The sequence below is a fragment of the Mauremys mutica genome, chromosome 3 (assembly GCF_020497125.1).
Source record: "Mauremys mutica isolate MM-2020 ecotype Southern chromosome 3, ASM2049712v1, whole genome shotgun sequence".
NCBI lineage: Eukaryota > Metazoa > Chordata > Testudines > Geoemydidae > Mauremys > Mauremys mutica.
This window is the reverse complement of record NC_059074.1, coordinates 83,969,306-83,994,059: the sequence shown is the minus strand read 5'-3', so window position 1 is coordinate 83,994,059 and position 24,754 is coordinate 83,969,306. Positions and strand designations below refer to the sequence as shown.

Genomic DNA, 24,754 nt, shown 5'->3' with positions numbered 1-24,754 from the left:
AGAAGGAAAACACCAAATTCTATACTAATATTTATGGTAAATGTGACATCCACTCATTAAACTATAATCTATTACTTTGTTGTTTAACAGGTACAACACATGCTACTGAGAGTCCCCCTAAACCAGCTCCTCACAAGTCTACATTTGATGCTGCCAGTTTCATTGGTGGGATTGTCCTTGTACTGGGTCTGCAGGCTGTAATCTTCTTCCTGTATAAATTCTGCAAGTCCAAAGATCGAAACTATCATACTCTCTAGAACCTGTCATTTTACAATGGACTAGTAGCCCAACACCTGTAGTTCACTGAACCAAAATATATTCTCTGCCCCGTATGGAACACCACAGTTCAGAATATCCTTTAAATCTCCAAAAGAAGACTTTTTGAAAGGATGATATTTTTGTAACACTATACTTGGCAAGAGATGGTATGAATCATCTCTCGCTCAACAGAGGTACTCAATATGCTGCATGAGTCCTTGTGATTATCTTATTTTTCTTTAGTGGCTGCAGCTGTGGGATTTTTTTTAACTTGACATGCCAAATGTAAACTTAAAATGATTCTTGTATTCAGTGGTAACACTGTCTTGAGTAGACAATCTCCTGATGATGATTGTGGAGGCTGATTTAATCAACCATAAGTGCAGTATCCCTATAATTTTATCAATGACTGACTTCTGGGAGAGAAATATCATTTGTGCTAGCTTGTGGCTCTTGTAGTGTACTGCGAGGAAAGTTAACAAAGGTTTGTAGAAGTAGAAACTGTCTTCATAAAATATCCTCCTTGGATGAAAATAATGCCAAACCCATATTTTTCTATATGAGAATTAAAGATGCCAACCAGGAATTGTATTGCACATTTTAATTTCTTAAATTTGGCCTTTTCAGTTGTTATAACTGGAAGGGTGGTGAGAACATTTCCCCTCCATGTAAGAGGAAATAAAGTCCAGTGCCTTAAAGAATAAAAAGGTAGGTTGCAAATTCAAATGTTTGTGCCATTTTCATTTGTACTGCAGCAGCCTTTAGCTTTGATACTAGCCTAATGGAGTAAAGCAGAATATACCTTTCCAATCTCAACATTCACTACAACAAAAATATGGCCAACATTTTATTTTCTGACCTTTTTGAGAGGCTGACTTCTTTTGTGAATGAGGGACTGGGATATTGGACTAATTTTGAAGGTGAACTAGATTTTTATTTTCACTAGTGTCAAATTATTTCTGGCCTGTAACAAGGCAAGCATAGGAGGGCTATAGCCATAATTTCACATTCCTGACTTCAAAAGGGCACCAACTTAAATCACATTTGTCTGAAAAAATGTTAGTTCTCTTGAACGCCTCTAACAATAATAGATAACAGAGAAAGTTTGGTTTGTGCATAGTAAGTTTCACTGTCCTCCACTGCCTACAAACACTTTCTCCTCCTTTGCGTGGGCCTTTGATGCAGCACTGTGCAAGTGAAACAATTATAACATGGCAATGGACTGGTCAGGCATAGCACTGGAAGCTACTTTTAACTATTGAAATTGACTAGATTTCAAATGGATGGTGTTCCTTATCCCCAGTTTGAGGAAATTCTAAAGCCTTATGCAGCTACTGACTTGTATGATTTAAATGTTTACCTTAAACTGGGTGTTTAAACATTGACAGCATGATTGCCATGACTTCATTTATTAGTAATGTATGGGTTTTATAACTTAAGTGAATGAAAAAGCATTTTAGTTGCAGTGAGTTTTATTTCCTCATGCTCTTCTGCCTTGGAAAGCATTCACTTTGTTATGCTGCACAGAAAACTAAACTTGCTATATTAAAATAATTACCAGACAGTGCTGTACCTTCAGAAAATTGCAGGTTAATGTACTCATGACAAAAGCAGGCAGTCAGCTCAGGTTTATTAAACAGACTGACCACCCAACTTCCAGCAAGCACCATTTGTCTGGATTGGATGGTGTATCCTTGGCCTTAATATTGTAAAATCATTTAGTCGGTCATTCCCATCTCCTTAAATTGTTTCATAACTTAATTTGGGCAAAGGAACATGCTCTATGCACTTATTTCTATAATGTGACGAGTAAGACCTCCCACTTCACACACCGTAGATATTCCCAATAGTATTCATAAAACAATTTTATTTAGTATAGTTCCTAATTCTCTAAAAGCTGTCTGACATTTTGGTCTTAAACTTGCAGCAAAAGGCTATGGGACACTGAAGAAAAACAATGCCACAGTTAAACCTTGAGTTGATTGATTTAATTACTGTGTAAAATTTGGTTAAAATGCTTTAGTCTCTCAGTGATCTTGATATATGTTGGAAAATGTGCTTGTTCAGCAAAAACTTAATCATTGTTCAAGTGCCTTAATTGTTTTAAAATCTCTGGCCTCAGATTTGTTGGAAAAACCAGGAAGGGGGTAACTTGCCTTAGTTACTAGATTAATCCCTTGGTGTCAACAGTTGCTACTTTCTAAGACAGGAAACCCAGGATCTTGGTGCCATTGATGTCAATCTTTAAGAAGCTCTAATTTTGTAATGCACAGTTACTGCAGACATATAGGTTTAGTCTTGTTCTAGGAAGGTGTAAGTTTTGTGCAGCAGCCTATATGCTTGCCTTGCTAGACAAACTAACTTCCATAAGTTGCTGATAAAATCATAGCTCAGGCTTAGTTTCTGTCTGGCAACTCATTCTAGGTTACCAGACATGTGCTTGGGCTGCCTTGCTATGGTTTTTGTTTTTTGTTAAAATTGGGACAGCTTCCTTGCAGAATTACAGTGCCAGTTAATCACATGCTAGTAGCCAGCGTAGACTAACAGAACTTCAAGGTCCTCTTAGTGGTGTTTTGAAGTGGAAGGTAGCTTTCTTAGATTGTCTCCATGGAATAGTTTATTTGCTATTAGGCTGCCCCTTCAAATCAGGTCTTAAGCACTGAACTGTAGTGAACTTTATTTTTTTTTCAAGCTGTTTATTGTGTGACTTGTTCCTGAAGCCACCTTGTGCAAATATATATTTATCAAACCCGTACCTTATGAATGTTCCTTGCAGACATTGCTGTGTTTGTATTTTGTTTTGCATTTCTTCCACTGAAGACACATCTAATCAGAGAACCAAATTGACAAATAAAATCACATTTACTGAATTTTTTTGGTTGTATTTTGTTTGTAAATATTCTCTCTACAATGGAAGGTTTGTGGTTTTGTTTTTTTAAAAGTGTACAGTCCTTGCAGCCTTTGCAAAACAGCCACTCTGGCTACAGAAGTTCCAAGCAAGAAATGCTGTGGAGAAATGAGGATTGACTTAAACATTAACTTGAAAGGATGATGGTACAACTAGAATGAGGTCATATGAGTGGAAGCATGAAATTGAAGCAGTGTACAAGATGGGTATGCAATATTTGTGCCCCCTTCTCCTCCACTCACAGCATTTCTGAAATTATCTTTTAGAGAATTACTAGTCATTAAAATGATTGTCTCCCATGCTAGTTTCACTCTTATCCCCATTTAGTTAGTAACTTATGAAATAGGGCATTGGTGGCACCACTATTCAGACCCTGTACATATGAGCAGCAGAGTTGTTGTTAAACCTCTCGTTCTATGGCTTTTAAAGTGTTTTCAGCCTTCTGGGTAAATCCTAGTGAAACTGCTCATCTTACCCCTCCCCTCTATACTGTAGTATCTGAGCCCCTTACAATTAATGTAGTTTCCTCTTCTCTCCCCCTCCCCCGAGAAGACTAGTACTAAAGTTCCCCAGCTGTAAAACAAGGATAAGAAGCTGTGATTAACATGCCCAAGGTCACACAGGAAGAATGGGACAGACAGGGATTTGGCAAGGGCTCAAGCACTGGCAGAGTTTCTCACATTGCTGCAGAGATGTTGCAATTACTCTTTTAATGACTATTCCTATGCTAGGACAAATCTATTGAATCCTACTGTAGTCAAGGCAAATTGTAATTTTAAAATGTTAGCTGGTTGGAGCCTTTGCCTCTAATAGTTTAAAACAACTTATCTATACTGCGATTTTAACACTAACATTGAACTTGAAGTCTTCACTGTAGAATTACAAGTCAAGTGTTATCCCTCAACTGAATTTCTCTCCTGCCCTCCCCCCAGCTGGTGCTTTTAACTTATCAGCTAGCCCAAGGGAATATGTGCTACAGCTTGAGGTAGCATAACTCATCTGCTGCAAACACAATTATTGTGCTACTCAAGTGGTGTTTTGCAGTGAAGACAGCCTGTGAGATTCTAAGGTAGTAAGTGCTTTTAATTTGTAAATTTTATTTTTAATGTGGTGTGAGTACACACCCTAACCTCTTCTCTGAGGAGAGTGGAGTCTGTTACTTGTATCCTGTGGAATTCAAGAGCCTGCTGACATAGAAAACTGCCCAATAATGCTAGCAGTATCATACTAGACAGGGGGTGGGTTTTTATTTTAAGCAACAATCTGAATAATGGCAAGCTTCCACTTTTAACTCAGAGCCACAGTACAATAGCCTTACAAACTCCTTCTGCACATAACTAGTAACCCTTAAAGGTGGAAATGCTTAAGGCCCTCACCCATTGCTTAAGGAATGATATGGAAAAAACACCCCCCCCCCCCAATAACTGATTCAGACTTGGAAACATCACATCACAACCTTAAATTGACCAGATCTCACTAGTGTTAACAGTGGATGAAAATTTGTTTATATGGACATTTTACTTAACTGGTCATTGCCACTATAAGGATGTTACAGGTTACTTGCCCATTATTTTCATATTACAATGTAAAGATAAGAGCTGTAACACTAAACAGCTTTCAAGGTGCTGGAATTATTTATTTTAACAAAGTAATATAATTGCTTTAATGGGTAAGTGAATCTTCTATTTTTCATCAACTTCTGTCCTTAACTGTAAATACTGCTACTTTTAAACAGACCTGTGCCTTAATTGTCCTAATATCATTGATTGCTGACAAATTATGGTACTGCTAAGCATATTCCATCCTAGCCTCTGTTTGCCTAGGACTCCTGTATTAAAATTGTTGGTTATTTTAAATGATAAATGTATTTGATACCACAGTTAACATAGGTCAAACAATGGGAAAGAGCTTGCCTTGTATGGCTGCCTTGTTATAAAATTCCGTAACAAATATTTAACTCCACTCAGGTTAGCTGTTAACAAGAGAGCCTGGAGGCATTGTAGATAGTGCTCTGAAAACATGCTTAATGGAGAAATCATTAGGAAAAGGCTAGGTAAGACCGAAAATACCAATGCCACAAACTGCAGTTCAGGTCAACCCCTCCAAAAAGATACTTTAGAATTAGAAAAGTTTCACAGAAGGGCAACAAAAATGATAGGTATGGAATAGCTTTTATATGGGGAAAAATTAAAGAGTGGGACTGCTCATCTTAGAAAAGAGAGGATAATCCTCTATCATAGCCTCCCTTAGTCAAGTCACAAATGGTGTGGAGAAAAAAAGTGTTACTTGTCCTTTTACATAACACAAGAACCAGGGTCACCCAATGACATTAATAGGCAACAGGTTTAAAATAAATACAAGTACTTTTTCACCCAACCGGTGGAACTCATTGCCAGGGGATATTGTGAAGGCCAAAATTATAACTGAGTTCAAGAAAGGTCCACCAATGGCTATTAGCCAAGACTTTCCAAGATGCAACCCCATGCTTTAGGTGTCCTTAAACTTCAGCCAAGCAGAAGGTGGGACTGGACAATGGGATGGATCACTTGATAAATTGCTTTGTTCTATTCATTCTTTCTGAAGCATCTGGTACAGGATACTGGGCTAGAGGGACAGTTCTGACCTACCATGGCCATTCTTATGTTCAGGTTTCACTTTTGCTCTTTACAAAAGCAAATGTGTCTAGGGCATCTAAAGCATTTTGGCACCTAAATACCTCTGAAGAACTAGGCCTTAGTTTCATAGATTTTTAAGGCCAGAAGAGACCATTATTGCATCTAGTCTGATGTGTGTGATTTTACAGAAAGGTTAATGCTGTGAAAGAAAAAGCCAGTTAGAGTTGCCATCCCTTGTCTTTGAAAAAGTGTCATAGCAAGGCAGAGCCCCAGCAACCTTAAAGAAAAAAAACCCACCAGCTGAGAACCTGTAGTAGTATAATAGAGTCTTGTCATTAACTCTCATAGCAGCCTTACTTCAAGCTGGGACTGAGCTGTGGCAGAGAAGCACCATTCTTCAGCTGTTCTCAGATCACAGGGGAGAAGATGGAAGAGGATGAAAGAATCAGAAGCAAGAGCTAGGCAGGAGAAGAGACTATACACATGAGAGCTTGTAAAACTAGGCACATCCATTTTACTTAAAGGCATCAGGGGGAAACAAATGGACATTAATCTAAATATATGCAGATTATTGTGGCCCATTGGCAATATGGTCAGGCTTTAGTTCCAACAGCTGTGCATCCCTTAAGACACAGACAAAGCAGTGAATGGGCAAAAACAGCCCATGTCCACTCTTGCACATTAGAATATTAATTGGTTGAAGTACACAGGTAGGCAGATAGATATATAGCAGTGCCTGACTGAACAAGCACTGTACAGTCCTGGAGCCTTAGAACTACACTATTTCTATGGGATCAATTCCACTAAGTAACACAGCTCTTGTAAATGACACATGTAGCCTATAGGCTTGTTTTTACTCTAGTCACTGCCTTGCCTTCATTATATTTAGCTGCTTTTATTATTAGCTGTAATGCAAGAAACCTACTGTAGTCACACTTGCCAACTTTCATGTGGTAAATAAGCACCTCAACTTTCACAAGAAGCCAAAAATCAAGCTAATCCCATTTCAAAACAAGCCAATTTCTATGAACCCCAACACACTATGACTAGATCCCCGCCCCCCCCGTGTGCAGTCTGGGACTGGGGTGGGCCTGCTGTGCACCCCTGACTCTTCCCCGCTTGCCAGGAGCCAATCCCCAAAAAAACCCCAAAACAAACAAAAAAAAGTAGCAGCAGCAAGCTACAAGCCAAAAACTAGCCAACAAGCAACTCGCAAGCCAATTAAGGAAAACAACAAGCCCAGTTTCTGCATTTTTTTCACAGGTTTGGCATGTCTGCATCTTGTAAGACATTAGCGGAAGCATAAGTGTGGTTAAGTAGGCTGTAACCCTTGACATAGATCAACAGTTACTTTTAGATTTTAGGAACTAAGGAGAGCTTGCTTAATGGTAGGAATTAGAATGTTCTAGTAAGTGCTACCACAAGGAACATGGAAGTAATAACCACAAATCTGCTTAAGCAAGGGGTGACAGATATTATGAGCTGAAATGGTAGTTGTATACTAATGTATCAGTATACTAACCTATAGAAGGAGGACACCTCAACATTGGTAGGGTGAGGAAATACATGTAAGGAAAAAGTGAAAAACCCCCACTGAATATGCTTTAGATAGATAGAGTGGAATCAGTGTAACATATAAATGTTGCATCCCAGCCTGTGGGGTAGGAGAGAGAGATGTAGCCTTTGGAAGGGGCTACCACAATGGCCACTCCTGATGAGGAGGAAGGTGATGGTGATGAGGAAGATGATGGCTAACATTTCAGGTCGTCCTGCACAGGATGGTGTGAGTATATGGATGTACATTCTGTAGTGTCTCTATCTTACTGAGTTACTGTGTGTGTGACTTTGCTAACTGTATTAATAAACTATTTGGAAATATAGAAGAGTTCCTACAGTGAGAGCCATCGGGGTTCCCAACTATAGAGTAATTTTAATAATACTGGGCCTGATTTGGGACAAGAACCTGTCAACCCTCAAAGTGATACCTGGGCATTTTTAAGTAATCAATATAATTAATACCCACACTATAGATCAGGCTAACACACACTCATCAGTAGGACAGGTGGAGTTTTAAGGCTGCAGGACTACACTGAACAGAGCTTTTCTCATCACCATATATAGATAATAGGGAGTCCCAGAACATCAGTTTCTGTGACAAGTGAAAGAGGAGGTAATAACTCGAGCTTTTTGGAAACTGCTGATTCACTAGAATTGAAACTTCACAGGAATGTGTCAAATCAGTAGAAATTTTTGCCCAGAATCCCCTGCTCCCTGGAATTTTTCAAAACATTGTTTTGATTCTCCAGAAACAACTTTTCTAAAATTACTTTGCACCAAAATTTTTGAACGTTTTGTTCTAATTCAAACAAAAAAAATTGTGAAAAGTAATTTTCATTTTTTGACCAGCTCTAGTGATAACTGAACAGCAGGATAAGCCCCTTCATCCCACTCCCCCTCTGAGAGGTTCCTTTTGTTTTACAGTACTTTTCATGTTCTCCAGAGGGGAATTACTTTTTTTGTCCATATTTGCAAAGCATGCTATACTCAGAAGCTTTGTTTTCTCCCATGGAAGGTTGGCCAGCAGAATGATTTACTTTTATATAAAACAAACAAAATTTCATAACAAATCCTGGAATGTGATTAATATTTTGGGGGTTCTCCATACCTACGCATATTGCCAAATATGCACAATCTTTATAATACAAAAAGCCTTTCACAATTCACACCAGTAAAGGATTGTCAGGCTTTGTCTACACTTACAACGGGGCAGCCGCCCCACTGTAGCGCTTCGTGAAGATGCTGCCTGCACTAATGGGAGAGCTGCTCCCATCAGTGTAGGTACTCCACCTCCCCGACATAGCACTGCCTACACTGGGAGTTAGGTCGGTATAAGTGCATCTCTCAGCAACGTATTTATACCGCTATAAATTCGTAGTGTAGACCGGGGCCCAATCAGAGCATGTGTTACTTTGTACATCAGTTTGGCTTTGCATAAATTTTTTTATCCCACTCCATGTTAGCCAGATCAGATACAATGCATAGGTATGAAAAAACCCTCTGATTTTAATCAAAAGTACATTTCAGCTCACTTTTGGGCCAGCCTGTGTTCATGCTGCTGCATGAGGATGGGAGGTTGTGTGTGTTCAGCCAGGTCTGGTAAAAGAGCATCTATCACTCTGTTCTTCCATCTGCTGGGCACCTGCAATTGTAAGTGAGTGGGCTGTAATGTTAACCCTGGGGAGGAGTCTATGCAGCAATTACACTGAGCCTGAGTAGATTTATCCTGATCAGCAACCCAGCAGCACATGCTACTTCCTAGTCTGAAACAAAGGGAAGTGGCTTGAAGAGGGCGGGCTGGAGAGAGGGACAGGATTCATTGTAAGACACCTCCTCTGCTCTTCTCAGAAGTCACTGACCCTGGCACAGCACCCTCTAGCGTAGGTCGTCCTCCCTGACACATTGTCCCTTAGAAGCCTAACAAGTCCCTGGAAATCAGCCAACGGTGTATAAGAACTGTGAATCAGGTGCAACAGAAAGCCTTCAATTATATCACTCCCCTATTCCACTACTTAATCCAGCTCTTTAAGGGGGATTTGACTGTTAATGTCCAGACCTAAAAGCTGACTCAACACAATTCATTTTTCACAAAAACTTCACTGACTTTTTTTTTACCATTCACTACCAAATCCACCATTACTCACAGTCTTTGGCCTTTCAGTCTTTCCTGATGTTATATTGCTACCTTTGGGATCTGGAGTGAAAGGATTCTGCTTGTAATCCCTGGGTAGAGGGGATGCTGAGATCACTGTGCGCTGGGCCCATGATGCAGAACCTATATTATAAATAATGTGGAGTTACAGCAGAACTTGACTTTAGCAAAAATACACAAAGCACCTGTTCTGATACATAATCATCATAAAAATACAGACGTTAACAGTCATACAGAACCGTAAGCAACTTCTTTCTTAGTCCTGTCCTAAATGCATAGCGGTTCCTGTATGGTTTCTAATAGAATGTGCAGAATTAAAAATAGCCACAATATTTCTGCATAAAGACTTAATCAAAGCCCTGTCACTGGTTAGAGAAAGTCTCATTACTGTGGGACTCATACATATATTCCACCGTCCATAGACAGATCAGTGAAGCAGATCTTTGCTGATCCAAGCTCTAATCTAATCCATTATAGGCAAATAGTTTCTCCAAAGCTCTGTCATTATCCCTTAGATTGCAACAGAATCAAAAATGTAAGTCGAAGTGTTTCTTCAATTTCAAGCATTAGCTTAGTTTTTCCCTTCATTAGGTCTTCACGCAGACAGACACTTCCCTAATTGACTGTTGGTCCTTTTAGACACTAAAATCTCTGAAGCAGATGCTGAGTTTCTACCTGGCTACTGCTATGATCTAAGCTTGGATTGTCTCCACATACAGCATGGTTAATATTCTGTTAGAGCCACTGGCAGCTTGCCACATGTCACCCTTGCCAATAGCCTTGACTGGCACCTAGCTATGTTTCTGAAACTTAATTATAGCACTTATTTTGCCATGCAGCTACAACCCCTAATAGATGGGTGGTGCTCCTCCTTCCCATATCTTTGTGCAGCAAGACATCCCAGAATGCATTGTCCTGAGTGTTGCTGGTACTAATCTGTGTGCCTGTCCTCTAGCCCCTGCGGAGGCAGTATAAGATTTTCTCAGAAAGCATTGATGAGCAGCGTGATGGACAGTGGGTTGTGCTGTGACTAAAGCCTCTATGTGGACAACTCTACTGTGTTTATTGTAACCAGATCAAATGAGGGTGTCAAGACCTGGGTGTGGTTGCAATTGCAGCCTAAAGAGACAGAGACATAGCAAGTGCTCAGTTGTCACTCCTAGATGAATATGAAGACTAGAATGAAGGGTAATGCATGCACTTACTTTAGGGCTTGATACTGCAACTAAAGACAATACAGACTTATTCAAATTCATAAAAATTATAAACCTTTGCACTCTGTGAGCCTGCTTTTCCTGACAAAGTGCATTACTGCTAATGGGTGGGAAGTGATAGTTATTCCGTATTTGTTTATTACCTGACAAAGGACTTCTTGCGCTGCTCGCACTAGAAGACATCAGATTAGCGGACTTCTTCATTCCTTTTAAAAGAAATAAATTACAACACCCATAATACAGTTACACAATTAACACTATAATCATCAAGAAAAAGCTAGAAAAAAGCATGTCCTTTTAGTATTTGGGGACAGACATCTGCAGAATGTCTGTATTTTGAGGCAGGCTCCATTTTAAAAAAAGGCTTTTCCTTGCTCTCCAGACAAGTTCTCCAGCTATGCAGCAGGTTGAATAACGGGGAACTCCCTGCAGGCCAAATACTTTGAAATGTCCAAGCTGATTTTCACTTCTTCTCATCCTGTGTGTTTGATTCGCCCATAGAGACCTATCTCTGGTTTGTTCAGAATGTACTCAACCTTACTTGCTCATCTGGTATTTACACTGGCTGTATTTTTCATCTCTGCTAACACTGGAAAGGCAGTTTAATATTCTTTTTTCATCAACCTGTTTAAAGCACTTTGAATTAAACACGTATTATAAAAAAAACAGCTGGGAAGAAAAAAAAATCTCTTTTAAAGCTTCAAAATTCTTGTCCCTTCAGTGAAGAACTGAGAAAGCTCCAAACTCCTGTTCTCTTGTCCTCCAAAGAGACTTCCAGTAAAAACAGCAGTATTTATATTCCGGATGGTGCTAAGGTTAAAAAAACAAGCAATCAAGCAAAAAAAAAAAAATCCCCACCCCAAAACCATCTTCTTCACACATGATGAGAAAAAAAAAGGGGGGGGGAGGAAATGAAGGGAGATAGAAACCATCTATTTTTGCACGTGGGGGTTGGTGAATATGCAGGCATGCACTATTTTGGCAATCCCTGTGGTGGTACAGTACCCAAGCCACACAATTAAGCTGGAAAAATCTACTCGCCTTGTTTGGATGTTCACGTCATTTAAAAAGAAATACATGTTCCCTTACCTGCGGGTGAGTTTCTCTGGGATGTTACAGCTTCCAAGTCATAAACCTGACACTGCAGTTCATCCACCCGCTGGAAGGCATCCAGTTTTAAACTACGTTCTTGGATCAACTGGCTTCTTATCTAAGAAGGATGGCAATACCACATGACGAGAATTCAGGTTAAAAAAGAAAAAAAAAATCTTCTGACAATCCTCGTTCAAAGCAAAGTCACAGGCTAAAGGGCTCAAAAGGAGGAGAAGCAGATGCCTTCAGCATCAGAGGTGGTCACAGTTCAGCGGTGAATGAAGTAATTCCTAGATATAATTTTATAAAATGTGTCTGGGATCCTTCTGGAGGAGACAGTGATATAAATAGTCATTATAACTATTTAATAAAATCTGCAGTTTCCAGCATTTTAAGAAAGGGCAGTAGACAACCTGGGGCCTTTTCCCGCCTCACTCCCCTGAGCTCTCTATTTATAACCCTTGTAACCCACACCCCACATCATGACCAGCCACTTCCAGCCTCAGTGCCATTCTAAATGAAAGACAGGAGTGAACATCTTTCCCTCAGCTCCTCCAAGGGCTGTGGGGCCTGTCTTCTCAGTGCCCCACTCCCGGCCAGAACAAGGAGCAAGAAATGAGAACCAACAATTGAATCAGACACTGCTGAGATGATGGCTTAGTTCTAGGCAGGGTAACTGTTATAAACCACATGCTTTCATGCCCACATAGGTCTCCTTCTCGGGAGCTAGCAGCAGCAGGGACCACTGTGTAGCAAGTCCTGACACTGTAATTGTTTTGTTTATCCAATACCACATTATTTATTTTCTCAAAGGCCAATACAGCTACTGATGCTTCCTGGCACTCAAAGGGTCACAAGTATTTTGTAAATACAACAAAAGGGTGTGCAACTGCACCATTTAGAGACGGGAACTATGAACTCATTGGCCTATGTGCCAGGGCTGAATGCTTTGCTCTTCCAAAAAGTCTCTTGGTGACATATGCTCTTAATAAAGGCAGTCACAGAAAGTACCAGCAGCCTGCCGAACTATTCCCAGCAAAATGCTATCTGTCATCTCGACTCTCCCAAATCGCCGTGGGTGCTTTCAATTGGACTGTTCAGGTGGTTGAAGAGAGAAAATACTTTGGCCAGGTTTACAGGAGAGGCAGTCAGATAAGAACAAGGACGTTTCATTCTATTTATGGTAGGACTGCAGATACGGGATGGAAAGCCACACTTTATGCTGTTAAAGATTGTGGAGTGCATGAAGTGCAGCCAAGGGGATTTACCTGACTAAAATCTAATCAAGTGGTTTTCAAACATTTTCATTCTGCAGGTCACTTTGTAAGAGAGACAAAGCACTTCTCATTGACCCACTTATCCGCCCGACAACCCAATCCAAGAGCTGGACTATGGAAATTGTACTCATTTAGTTAAATCAGCTTCTAAATTGATTCACTTAAATTTGTGCCAGTTCTTTTTGCAGACAGTCTTAAATCAGTCTAATAATGGAGGACATCGTTAAGCAATTAAATTAAGCTAAATCGATATCCAACTTCAGACTGTCCATACAACATGTTGGCACTGATTTAGTTAAATTGATGCAATTTCTGTGTGTAGACTGGGCTCAACCCTGCCTGTGTCCCAAAATGTTTCATTCAGTGGACCATCAAAAAAGGTTCCTTGAACCCCGGTTTGAGAACCACTGGTAATGGATGTGTCCCCCTTTATACTTAATCGTGTCAGATGGAAAGTAGAGAAAGCAACCAAAATTTCTACATGCCAGCTATGTATGCTGTCTGCAATGGCTGTATACAACCTGTGTTATAGTATCAAAGACTTGACAATTAGCATAAATGCTAATTATATTTCTTTTTTTTACAACAGTAAACATTTTGAGTGGAGATAAAAATGACCTACCTATGGCAGCGACCAAGGTGTTGTGTTTTTGGTTGTCTCTCTCTTGCCCTGAGTCAATGGTTTTGCCCTGTATTTGCTGGACTAATTGCAACAAGCCGTTTCTTTGTTATTCTACCATAGTAACGGCATTAAGATATGCTGAAGATGAAAAATCATGTGCTTTTGTTTTATACTAAACAGCAGCTGTTTTGTGTATGTTTTGGCTGTCAAGGCACTCTTGGATCTACGTTATACTTCCATAAATCTCCTAAGAGGATCTAGATTATCCCAGAACTGTTTAAACACAAAATATATAATCAGATAAGGTCAGTAAAATCTGCATAAAAAACAAACCAAGTAGAATTTGCCAAACTTTTATTGTAAGTGAAAGGCTTGTGCTGTTGGGAATGATGAGCCATTCTATAATTTATACCAAATATAGTACTGCATGTTTGATTTCACCCAATAAGAACATTTAAATGTTAACTTCTAAGTTTATGATTAACTGCTGGAATAGATTTCCTCATTTACAGTTCACGTGACGGTGCAGGAGAAGAGAAAGAAGACTTCATATACCATTGGGTTAACTAGCAGGCACTTCTGAGCTCCTCCATTCCATTCAGTCATACCTCTCGACCTTAAATCTGCCAGTGTGTGATCGAAGCAACCACAATGTGACGCAAATGGCTGAAACATGATATACCTGTGTTTTGTTACACATAATCTGTCAATTTTGGTATAATGTTTGTGGGGGGGGTTGTTTTGTTTTAACTATAAAGCAGTTTTTAAGGATGTTTTCTCACTCATTAAACCAGTTGTTTAAAAAGAAATTAGGAAGGACAGAAATTCCATAATGTGCAAACAAACAAAGTACCAGCAGGACTTGAACCCTCAGTCTTCAGATCCCTAGTACAGAGCTAAAGAATTCCATGTTATCCTCTCTGTAGGCCAGCAGCTAGTGAGGAATGTGACACACATTTGCCAGTGGATTACACAACTACTTGCTAAATTATGATATAATGTTGGAGATCAGTGTTCCTGGGTTCTACAACCAGTTCTGGGAAGGGAGCATGATCTAGTGGTTAGAGTGGTGCTTACAAATACTTAGGTTTAGCACATTGTGGATGAGTGGAGGAAATTTAGGCTTGCCATTTTAAACACCTGGGTTTTATACCCAATTCTGCCAGACGTGACCTTCTGTGACCTCTCCGTTAGCTTATTTGTAAAATGGGAGGAATACTTGCCTCTGAGGGCAGGGATTCAAGGCCATGCTCAATATTAGAGGTTGTGAAGTACACACAAATATAAAAAACTCTGGAAGAGGTGAGCTCAGACCCCCTGGTCTCCTAGCCCCCAACCTAGTGCACTGTTCCTTACACCCAAAGGCATTCTGTGGTGAAGGGTCTCTCTCTCTTCAGAACATCTCCTAGCTTGGCAGGGCTGCAGAAGGAGGCAGCAATAACTCCCAAAATGCAGAGTATACTGTGAAATCCAGGGCGCTGGAGGGGATGCATTGATCAGAGAAAAACATGCAGCTGGTAACCAGTACTGAGGCCCTAGTACATGTCTCAAGGAATGCTAGATTCCTTAGCAACATGGTACATGCTGAAGTGTTTAAAGGTGTAGTTATGCGCTTACCTGACGCATTTCTTTTTTGATCCGTTTTTGCTGAAGCTGCACTATTTTAGAAGATTTCTCAGCATCTTCAGTCAGACATTGCAGCCTCTGTTCTTTCTGCCCCATGTCTTCCAGCATCTTCTCCATGTTTGCTGCCTTCATCACATCCAGCTGTTGCCTGCTCCGGGCTTCTTGAGTCATCCTATGTTCTACTTCCTGTAGCAAGTGTTTCTATAACATGGAAATAACAATATGTCAGGCAACAGAACTTGAAAGACTCATTCCTTTCTAATATATAAAAACAAGCAGAATTAAAAACAAACCAACCCTCAAACTTTCTGGGATCAGAAACAAAATAGGGCAGAAGCCCAATTTTTTCTCCTTTGCTCATCACCTTTAAGCAATGCCTGGAAAGGAGCTCCCTGCTCTGGTAAGTTATGTAATTTAAACTGCGTAACTTACATCAGCTTAGCCCTCTAGTGTAGACAAGGCCTAAGTTAAACTTTTTGCATGTGGGAATAAACATTGGGTGTTCTTTTTCCCTCTTATTTAAAATAATTATCAGCAACAGAGTACTGGAGTTATTTTTAATACAGGTATTTAGCATCTGGAAGATATTCTTAGGCTCTTTGACAGTTCATATCTCCATCTTACAGCTTCATTTTCATAAAATAACCCTTTTAAAACTTTGATTGTCATTTTGCCGAGGTGATGTAAATCTTATATATGATCCCTAACAGCTTCTGTCTATATTCCTCTCTGACTACAAGAGTGCCTGTAGAAAAAGCTCAAACCAATATATATGGCTCGGTAGAGTCAAAATATATACATCTTCAGCTTCAGTTTCCAGTTGTCCCTCAATTGTTTCTGGAAGTATTTACCTCTTGAAAGGCAATGGGTAAAATTCTCTATTGAAGTAAGTGGTATTGAGAGGAGATGAGAATTTGACCCACTTCGTAGAATGAGTCAGGATAGTTATTTTAGGTACCTGCTTATCTAACTGTTTTTTTAGTCTTTCATTGTCTGCTTGAGATTTTGCCAGAGCCTTCCTTATAGCCACCAGCTGCTGACGAAATAAAAGCACCTCTTGTTCTGCCAGCATCTTGGCATTCAAACACTCTTCTTTGTTTTGAAGGGCCTCCTGTCAACAAAAAGAACATAATAGAATTAAGGAATGAAAGCCATGGTCCTGTATTGTTAGTAGCACCAGATTACTTGAAAGGTGACCTGCAAGGGATTTTTAATAAGTTGCGGAAGTCCTTTTTGTTTCTTTCTGATTAAAAAAGAAGGCCTGAAAAATTTACGGGGGGACTTGTTTGATTTTGGGGCCTTTTGCATTGAGGGGCTTGTTTGGTATGTTTCTGCTCATTTTTTCTAAAGCCTGGTTTACACACAGATTTTGTACGGATAGAACTATACCTCTACCACGATATAACGCTGTCCTCGGGAGCCAAAAAATCTTACTGCATTATAGGTGAAACCACGTTATATCAAACTTGCTTTGATCCACCGGAGTGCGCAGCCCCACCCCCCGGGAGCACTGCTTTACCGCGTTATATCCGAATTCGTGTTATATCGGATCACGTTATATCGGGGTAGAGTGTATTTTGGTTAGGTATGTGATCGGTATATATAAAATGTTACCAAAATATTCAAGGTTAGTACAGTAACTCCTCACTTAAAGTCGTCCCCAATTAACGTTGTTTCATTGTTATGTTGCTGATCAATTAGAGAACATGCTTGTTTAAAGTTGTGCAATGCTCCCTTATAACATTGTTTGGCAGCCGCCTGCTTTGTCCACTGCTTGCAGAAAGAGAAGCCGTTGCAGCTAGCTGGTGGGGGCTTGGAACCAGGGTGGACTGGCAGCCCCCATATCAGCTCCCCTAAGTTCCCTGTGCAGCAGCCACCCAGCAGGCTACTAATTGCCAGCAGTTCAGCTGTCCCTTCCCCGACTGCCATGTGCTGCTCCTACCCTCTGCCTTGGAGCTGCTCCCAGGAGCCTCCTGCTTGCTGTGCAGGGCAGGGGGAAGAGGGGTGCTAATGTCAGGGTGTCCGTCTCCCCCATGCTCCTGCCCCCTGCTTGCCCCATCTCCATAGAGCGGGGGGGGGGGGACGGAGGGACAGGGCTCAGGACAGAGGGAGCTTGCTGGCAGCAGCTGCTGTCCCAACTAGCTGATCTACTTAAAAAAGGCAGTGTACTTAGGCCTGGTCTACACTAGGAGGTTATGTCGAATTTAGCAGCGTTAAATCGAATTAACCCTGCACCCGTCCACACTACGAAGCTATTTAGTTCGACATACAGGTCTCTTTAGTTCGATTTCTGTACTCCTCCCCGACGAGGGGAGTAGCGCTAAATTCGACATAGCCATGTCAAATTAGGCTAGGTGTGGATGGAATTCGACGTTAATAGCTCCGGGAGCTATCCCACAGTGCACCACTCTGTTGACGCTCTGGACAGCAGTCCGAGCTCGGATGCTCTGACCAGCCACACAGGAAATGCCCCGGGAAAATTTGAATTCCTTTTCCTGTCAGGCCACTTTGAATCTCATTTCCTGTGTGGACATCGTGGCAAGCTCAGCAGCACTGGCAGCGATGCAAAGCTCTCCAGCAGAGGTGTCCATGCAATCTCAGAATAGAAAGAGGGCCCCAGCATGGACTGACCGGGAAGTCTTGGATCTGATCGGTGTGTGGGGCGATGAGTCTGTGCTTTCGGAGCTGCGCTCCAAAAAACGGAATGCAAAGACCTACGAGAAGGTCTCCAAAGCCATGAGAGACAGAGGATACAGCCGGGATACAACGCAGTGCCGCGTGAAAATCAAGGACCTGAGACAAGGCTACCAAAAGATCAAAGCGGCAAACGGACGCTCTGGATCCCAGCCCCAGACATGCCGCTTCTACGAGGCACTGCATGCCATTCTAGGTGCGGCCGCCACCACTACTCCACCACTGACCGTGGACTCTGACAATGGGATAGTGTCGATGGCCGGTTCCTCGGAGATGTTCGCGGACGGGGAAGATGAGGAAGCAGATGAGGAGGATGAGGCAGTCGACAGCGCTTACAACGCTGATTTCCCCGACAGCCAGGATCTCTTCATCACCCTCACTGAGATCCCCTACCAACCCTCCCCAGCCGTTAACACGGACCCTGAATCAGGGGAAGGATCAGTCGGTAAGTGCTTTAAACATGTAAACATTTATTTTTAACAGAGCAGGAATATTAACTATGTGAAAAGAAGGTCAATATATATGGGGATAGAACAGAAATCCTCTTGGGAGATCTCCACGAAGCTCTCCTGGAGGTAATCGAAAAGTCTCCGCAGGAGGTTCCTGGGGAGAGTGGCCTTATTGGGTCCTCCGTGGTAGGACACTTTTCCGCGCCAGGCTATCAGCAGGTACTCTGGGAGCATTGCCTCGATGAGCATGGCGGCATAGGCCCCTGGTTTGTGCTGGCTTTCACGCAGCATGCGGTCTCTATCTCTGTCAGTGATCCTCCTCAGGGTGATCTCGCTCAGGGCGTCCTGCTTTGAATTAGGGGCATTTTAGTATTGGGAATGCTTGACTGTTCCTTTACATAACAATAAGCGGCGGTTTACAGCCACGTGGTGGAGGCGGTAGAGGGGCAGCATACAGGGATCTTTCCCGGGGACAGCCGCGAGGGGGTGGAACGGGGCAGAGTTCATGCTTTCCGGATTGCCGGCAACAGGAACTTGCAAACGCTATGACCATTGCTTTGAGCGTGAAAGGAGGGCACTGCTATACATTAAGGTTTAAGCAGCCAGAAGTCTACGGCTTACCATGTGTGCCTGCTCCACGAATTCTGCTGTCCTGCCCCGCTTGTCTGATCTCCAGTGCAAGACCCCAGGCAATGAATGCGAAGGCTGAAAATTCGAACTTGTCCTGAGTGCGCATGAGATAGGTGCTGTGCATGGTCTTTTTCACAGAGACAGACTAGACTATGTTCATTGTTCGCAAAAATGTATCTTTGTAATATTCACTCCCTTTTTCCCATCACACAGCTGCGACTGTTTCCCGACCTGCCCCGGCATCCCCCTCACAGAGGCTGGCGCAGATTAGGCGGCGAAAGAAAAGGACACGGGACGAGATGTTCTCTGAACTTATGGGCTGCTCCCGAGCCGAGGCGGCACAGCAGACCCAGTGGAGGGAGAACATGTCTCAGTACCAGCGCTCACACAATGAACGGGAGGACAGGTGGCGGCAGGAGGACCAGCAGGCGACTCAAACGCTGCTTGGACTAATGAGGGAGCAAACGGACATGCTCCGGCGCCTTGTGGATGTTCTGCAGGACCGCAGGCAGGAAGACAGAGCCCCATTGCAGTGTATCTGTAACCGGCCTTCTCCGCCACAAAGTCCCATACCCCCCTCACCCAAAGTAACAAGAAGGAGGGGCGCCAGGGGCCGTGAGAACTGTCACTCCACTCCTGCAGAGTGCTCAATTACCAAAAAGCTCTCATTCCCTAAATTTTGAGAAGTCCTTTCCTTCCTGCCTCACCCAAGCCCCCATCCCAGTTTCATTCCCTAACTGTCTAGGTGATAATTAAAAAGACTTTTCTGTTAATTACTGTTTCTGTCATGTTCTTTTAGAGGAGACTGTGTTTCAAGGGGGAAGGGGGTTGGTAATTGGACAGGTCAGTCACGTTTACCAGGGTACAGACACGGGGGCAGGTTCAGCAGCAGGTCACACACACAGTGCAGTCACTAGGCACCCTGGTCAGTCTGGGAGGTTGTTTTCATGTTCTGTTTCGGGGGTGCTATGTGACTTTGTGGCGGGGGAGAGTGGTTAGAGATCTTATGCAGCGGTCCTTATCCTGGATCACAGAGCCACGCAGCAGCTGATATGTAACCGTCCTCCCCCGCCACAAAGTCACATAGCCGCCCCCCCCCACAGAGTCCCGAGAAGGAGGGGTGGCAGGCTCCGTTGAAACAACCAGTCCGCCACCGCGCACCGCTCAAGGAGCAGGAGCCTGTCATTCCTCGAGTTTAGAAGTGGTCTTTGCAGCACTACACACCCTACCCACCACAGTCTGCGTCCCAGTTTTAACCCTTTACCGCGAAATCAGTACTAAAGAAAACGGTGTTTATTAACAAAGTTCCATGTATTTTATTTTTAAACGTGTGTTGGAAGGGGGGGAACGGGGTGAACGGGGTATGTAACTGCAGAGGATAGTCAACATTAACTGGGTAAAGAAACGGGGGCAGGTTCAGCTTCTCTGTAAACAAACTTAACAGTCATAGGTTACCCTGCTCACTGAGGAACCTAGCTTTCAAAGCCTCCCAGATGCACAGCGCTTCCCGCTGGGCTCTTCTAATCGCACGGCTGTCTGGCTGGGCGTAATCAGCAGCCAGGCTATGTGCCTCAACCTCCCATCCCGCCATAAAGGTCTCCCCCTTGCTCTCACAGAGATTGTGGAGCACACAGCAAGCTGCAATAACAATGGGGATATTGGTTTCACTGAGATCTGAGCGAGTCAGTAAGCTTCTCCATCTCCCCTTGAGACGTCCGAAAGCACACTCCACCACCATTCTGCACTTGCTCAGCCGGTAGTTGAAGAGTTCTTTGTCACTGTCCAGGGCGCCTGTATAGGGCTTCATGAGCCAGGGCATTAGCGGGTAGGCTGGGTCCCCGAGGATCACTGTAGGCATCTCCACATCCCCAACAGTTATTTTGTGGTCCGGGAAGAAAGTACCTTCCTGCAGGCGTCTAAACAGACCAGAGTTCCTGAAAACACGCGCGTCACGAACCTTGCTCGGCCATCCGACGTTGATGTTGGTAAAACGTCCCCTATGGTCCACCAGTGCTTGCAGCACCATTGAAAAGTAGCCCTTTTGGTTAATATACTGGCTGGCCTGGTGGTCCGGTCCCAGGATAGGGATGTGAGTTCCATCTATAGCCCCACCGCAGTTTGGGAATCCCATCGCGGTGAAGCCATCTATGATGACCTGAACGTTTCCCAGGGTCACTACCTTTGAGAGCAGTAGCTCAACGATTGCGTTGGCAACTTGCATCACAGCAACCCCTACGGTAGATTTGCCCACGCCAAAGTGGTTCGCTACTGACCGGTAGCTGTCTGGCGTTGCAAGTTTCCAGAGGGCTATGGCCACTCGCTTCTGCACAGTCAGGGCTGCTCGCATCTGGGTGTCCTTGCGCTTCAGGGCAGGGGACAGCAAGTCACACAGTTCAAGGAAAGTGCCCTTATGCATGCGAAAGTTTTGCAGCCACTGTGATTCATCCCAGACCTGCAGCACTATGCGGTCCCACCAGTCCGTGCTTGTTTCCCGGGCCCAGAATCGCCGTTCCACAGCATGAACATGACCCATTGCCACCATGATGTCCACGGCGCGGGGTCCCGTGCTTTGTGAGACGTCTGTGCCACTCTCACACTTCATGTCCTCACCGCGCTGCCGGAGCCTCCTCGCCCAATTTCTCAGCATCTGACTGTGAAAAAGGTGGACAATAAGGTGCGAGGAGTTGACAACGGCCATAAGTGCAGCGATGATCGCAGCGGGCTCCATGCTCGCAGTGCTGTGGCATCTGCGCTGTCACTGACCAGAAAAGTGCGCAAACAGATTTCCCGCCGGCGCTTTCATGGAGAGAGGGTGGGAGTGACGGTTGAATGACGACAGTCGACACATTTTCCCCCAGCAGGCATTGGGGGCTCGACCCAGAATTCCAATGGGCAGCGGGGACTGCGGGAACTGTGGGATAGCTGCCCACAATGCACCACTTCCAATGTCGACGCTTGCCCCATTAGTGTGGACTCACAAAGTCGAATTACTGTCCTCAGTGTGGATACACACGTTCGACTTTGTAAGGTCAGTTCCACAAATTCGAGTTAAGTAAAATCGAACTACTCTGGTAGTGTAGACATACCCTTAGAGTGGAGTCAGCATACTTAAAGGGGCAATGCACATTTCTCTCTCTCACACAGAGGGTGTGTGTCTCTGTCTCCCCTCCCTCCATTTGTGCTGCCTTGTAGAGTGTGAGGCTACATTAACAATGTGTTAACCCTTGAGGGCTCAGCCGAGTGCCAGTTCATCATTTAGCTAAGGCATTCCCTGGGAAATATCCCACCCTATTCCACCCTCTAACTTCACCACCTCAGCCAAGCTTCACAATCATCATTGCTATGTACAGTATTAAATTGTTTGTTTAAAACTTTATATATGTCTTTTGTTTGGTGAAAAAAATTTCCCTGGAACCTAACCCCCTCTATTCACATTCATTCTTATGGGGAAATTGGATTTGCTTAACATGTTTCACTTAAAGTCGCATTTTTCAGGAACATAACTACAACGTTAAGCGAGGAGTTACTGTGCAACCTCTAGTGCGAATGCACTTATATGAGTCCAGGTCTTCACTACAGAGGCACAGCTACCATGCCATAGCTATGCCGCTGTAGTGAGGATGCTTCCAACAGTGATATCATGTTAGGAACTCCACTTCCCTGAGCGACAGTAGGTAGGATGACAGAAGCATTCTTCTTTCAACCTAGCTGCATCTACATCGGGGTTTAGGTTGGCAGTTTTTCAGACCCCTGTGTGCCACAGCTATGCCAACCTAACTTTTAAGTGTAGACCAGACCTCAGCATAAGGACCTCTTATATCCTTCCCTTATGAGTATAAGCACATTTATGCTGGTGATGGTGTCCACACGAGGGGGTTGTACCAGCGTAGTTAAAACATTACACTTGTGTGTAGATAAGACCTTACGGGATCCTAGTTTTCTGTGATTAAAAAAAAACCCAAAAATTCTCCAATTAAAAAAAACCCCCATAAAATCCACATTTTTACTCAATTAAAATGAAACACCGAACATTAGTTTACCTAGTCACAATATATATAGGTATCAGCTGAACACAATGTTTTATTGACATATTTACAATTTAAGCAAGTTCAAAGCCTACCAATGTCATTAATCATTATAATAAAATAAAAATGGAATGATCCAGTCACAGTGCATTGTTTCTTTGCTATTGTTGCTGACCCTGCTGTTTCAACCTCCTCATCCCTTTTCATTCAGTTTATGTTTAGCACTTTCCACCTGCTCTGCAATTGTCTCCTTCATATGTAATCTACAGCCTTGCCGCACACAGTACAGAACAGCACATTACCATCAACGTGAAATTTGTCCTTGCCAAACTCAGCAATATTTTAGCGATTTTTAAAGTTTTTGGCATCTTTTCATAACTTTAATTACTTACATCTGGAAGCTGACGTGAAATTTGAGATGCATTCAAACACAAACCCCTATATGCCACTGAGTAACCTCAGTATGCTGGGAGCAGTTTACTGGAGTATGTTTAGCTACGTAAATTTAAAGCACATTCAAAAAAAATCAACCACAGGAGGGGGAGGTTGTGCGCATCGAATAAGTGACATTGGTACTTTCAGTAAAATGTAGTTAATAGTTAATATACATTTTCATAAAATGTAAAAACTACAGATTTCTCTGTAAAAATGGAAATGCCATGTTTTTCTGTGCCAAATGGATTTCTAGGATCCCTGGTCCTTAGCAATATCAGGAGTATAAAATCTGATCTTCCTTAGTTGTTTTTTGGAGGACCAGTAGGAGGTATAGGATACATTTATTTTCAATTCTTAACATGTTATTAAAGGCTGAGGGTGTTGAATTTTTAGCAAAGCCTTCCTGTATTCAAAACGTTAATCACTAGAGTTAAATAGGTGTTAATAAAACAAACAAAAGTTTTGAACCACCAGACTGATTAAGAGTCCCTCACCCTCTTAACAGTTCATCATTCATGCTCTGGGTACATCTTCACTGCAGAGTTACCTCAGACTTTGACTCGGGTATTGCCCCCTGAGTTTGTGAGAGTGTTTTAAATCTAGGCTAGCTGGCACTGCTCAGTGTATGAGCTAGCGCTCTGGTGCTGTTTTCACTCAGGCTGGTAACCTTCCTACTTTGCAGTGAGGATGTAGACTAAATCACGCAAGTATTGATAGTCTTCCAGTGCTTTCCCCACAGTTCCCCTGTGTGTCCAGAAGCAGAGTCTAGTCCTTCTACAATTCATTGGGGAAGAATCAGAGCAGATCAGCTTCCTGCTACACAAAGAACCCAGGGATATGCCTCGAGATGGGTGAGCACAGTACCAATGAGGACACAGTAACTCGGAGATATGGCTTTGCAGCTCATACCTAGGCTAAGCCAATTCAGGTGTTGACCACTCAAGTTGACTCTGATCTTCTAGACATGATTTAAGCTAGACATGATCAGAATTTCTAATGTAATTAAGAACGAACCCTGCTCCTGAAAACAACAACAAACCCACACAAGCCTCCACATTCAGGCCTCCTTCATACATACAAAAAGGCATGAGCCTAATTTTTCCCTTTGCAGATCTCCTTTAAAACTGTTTCCTGCAGTCCTTACTCGGGTAAAACACTTCCATTAAAGAATCAGATCTCCATGTTTTCAACTATGAACTA

At 42.8% G+C, this 24,754-nt stretch overlaps 2 protein-coding genes across 3 annotated transcripts in view; one reads left to right on the top strand and one right to left on the bottom strand.

Moving 5' to 3' along the window:
* The window catches only part of PPIL6 (peptidylprolyl isomerase like 6), a 38,507-nt gene extending 35,379 nt beyond the window's left edge, over positions 1-3,128 (top strand). For both annotated transcript variants that reach the window (XM_045009553.1, XM_045009556.1), the window contains one exon: positions 91-3,128. In XM_045009553.1, the coding sequence (XP_044865488.1) occupies positions 91-257 (167 nt within the window). In that variant the 3' untranslated portion in view covers positions 258-3,128. The remainder of the gene's footprint in view (positions 1-90) is intronic.
* LOC123366263 overlaps positions 1-24,754 on the bottom strand; it is a 130,237-nt gene that overhangs the window by 2,824 nt on the left and 102,659 nt on the right. Inside the window, exons 45-50 of the mRNA XM_045009538.1 lie at positions 16,280-16,432; positions 15,313-15,522; positions 11,794-11,914; positions 10,848-10,910; positions 9,483-9,613; positions 8,871-8,980 (exon numbers count right to left, since the gene is read on the bottom strand). Coding sequence (XP_044865473.1) covers positions 8,871-8,980; positions 9,483-9,613; positions 10,848-10,910; positions 11,794-11,914; positions 15,313-15,522; positions 16,280-16,432 — 788 coding nt within the window. The remainder of the gene's footprint in view (positions 1-8,870; positions 8,981-9,482; positions 9,614-10,847; positions 10,911-11,793; positions 11,915-15,312; positions 15,523-16,279; positions 16,433-24,754) is intronic.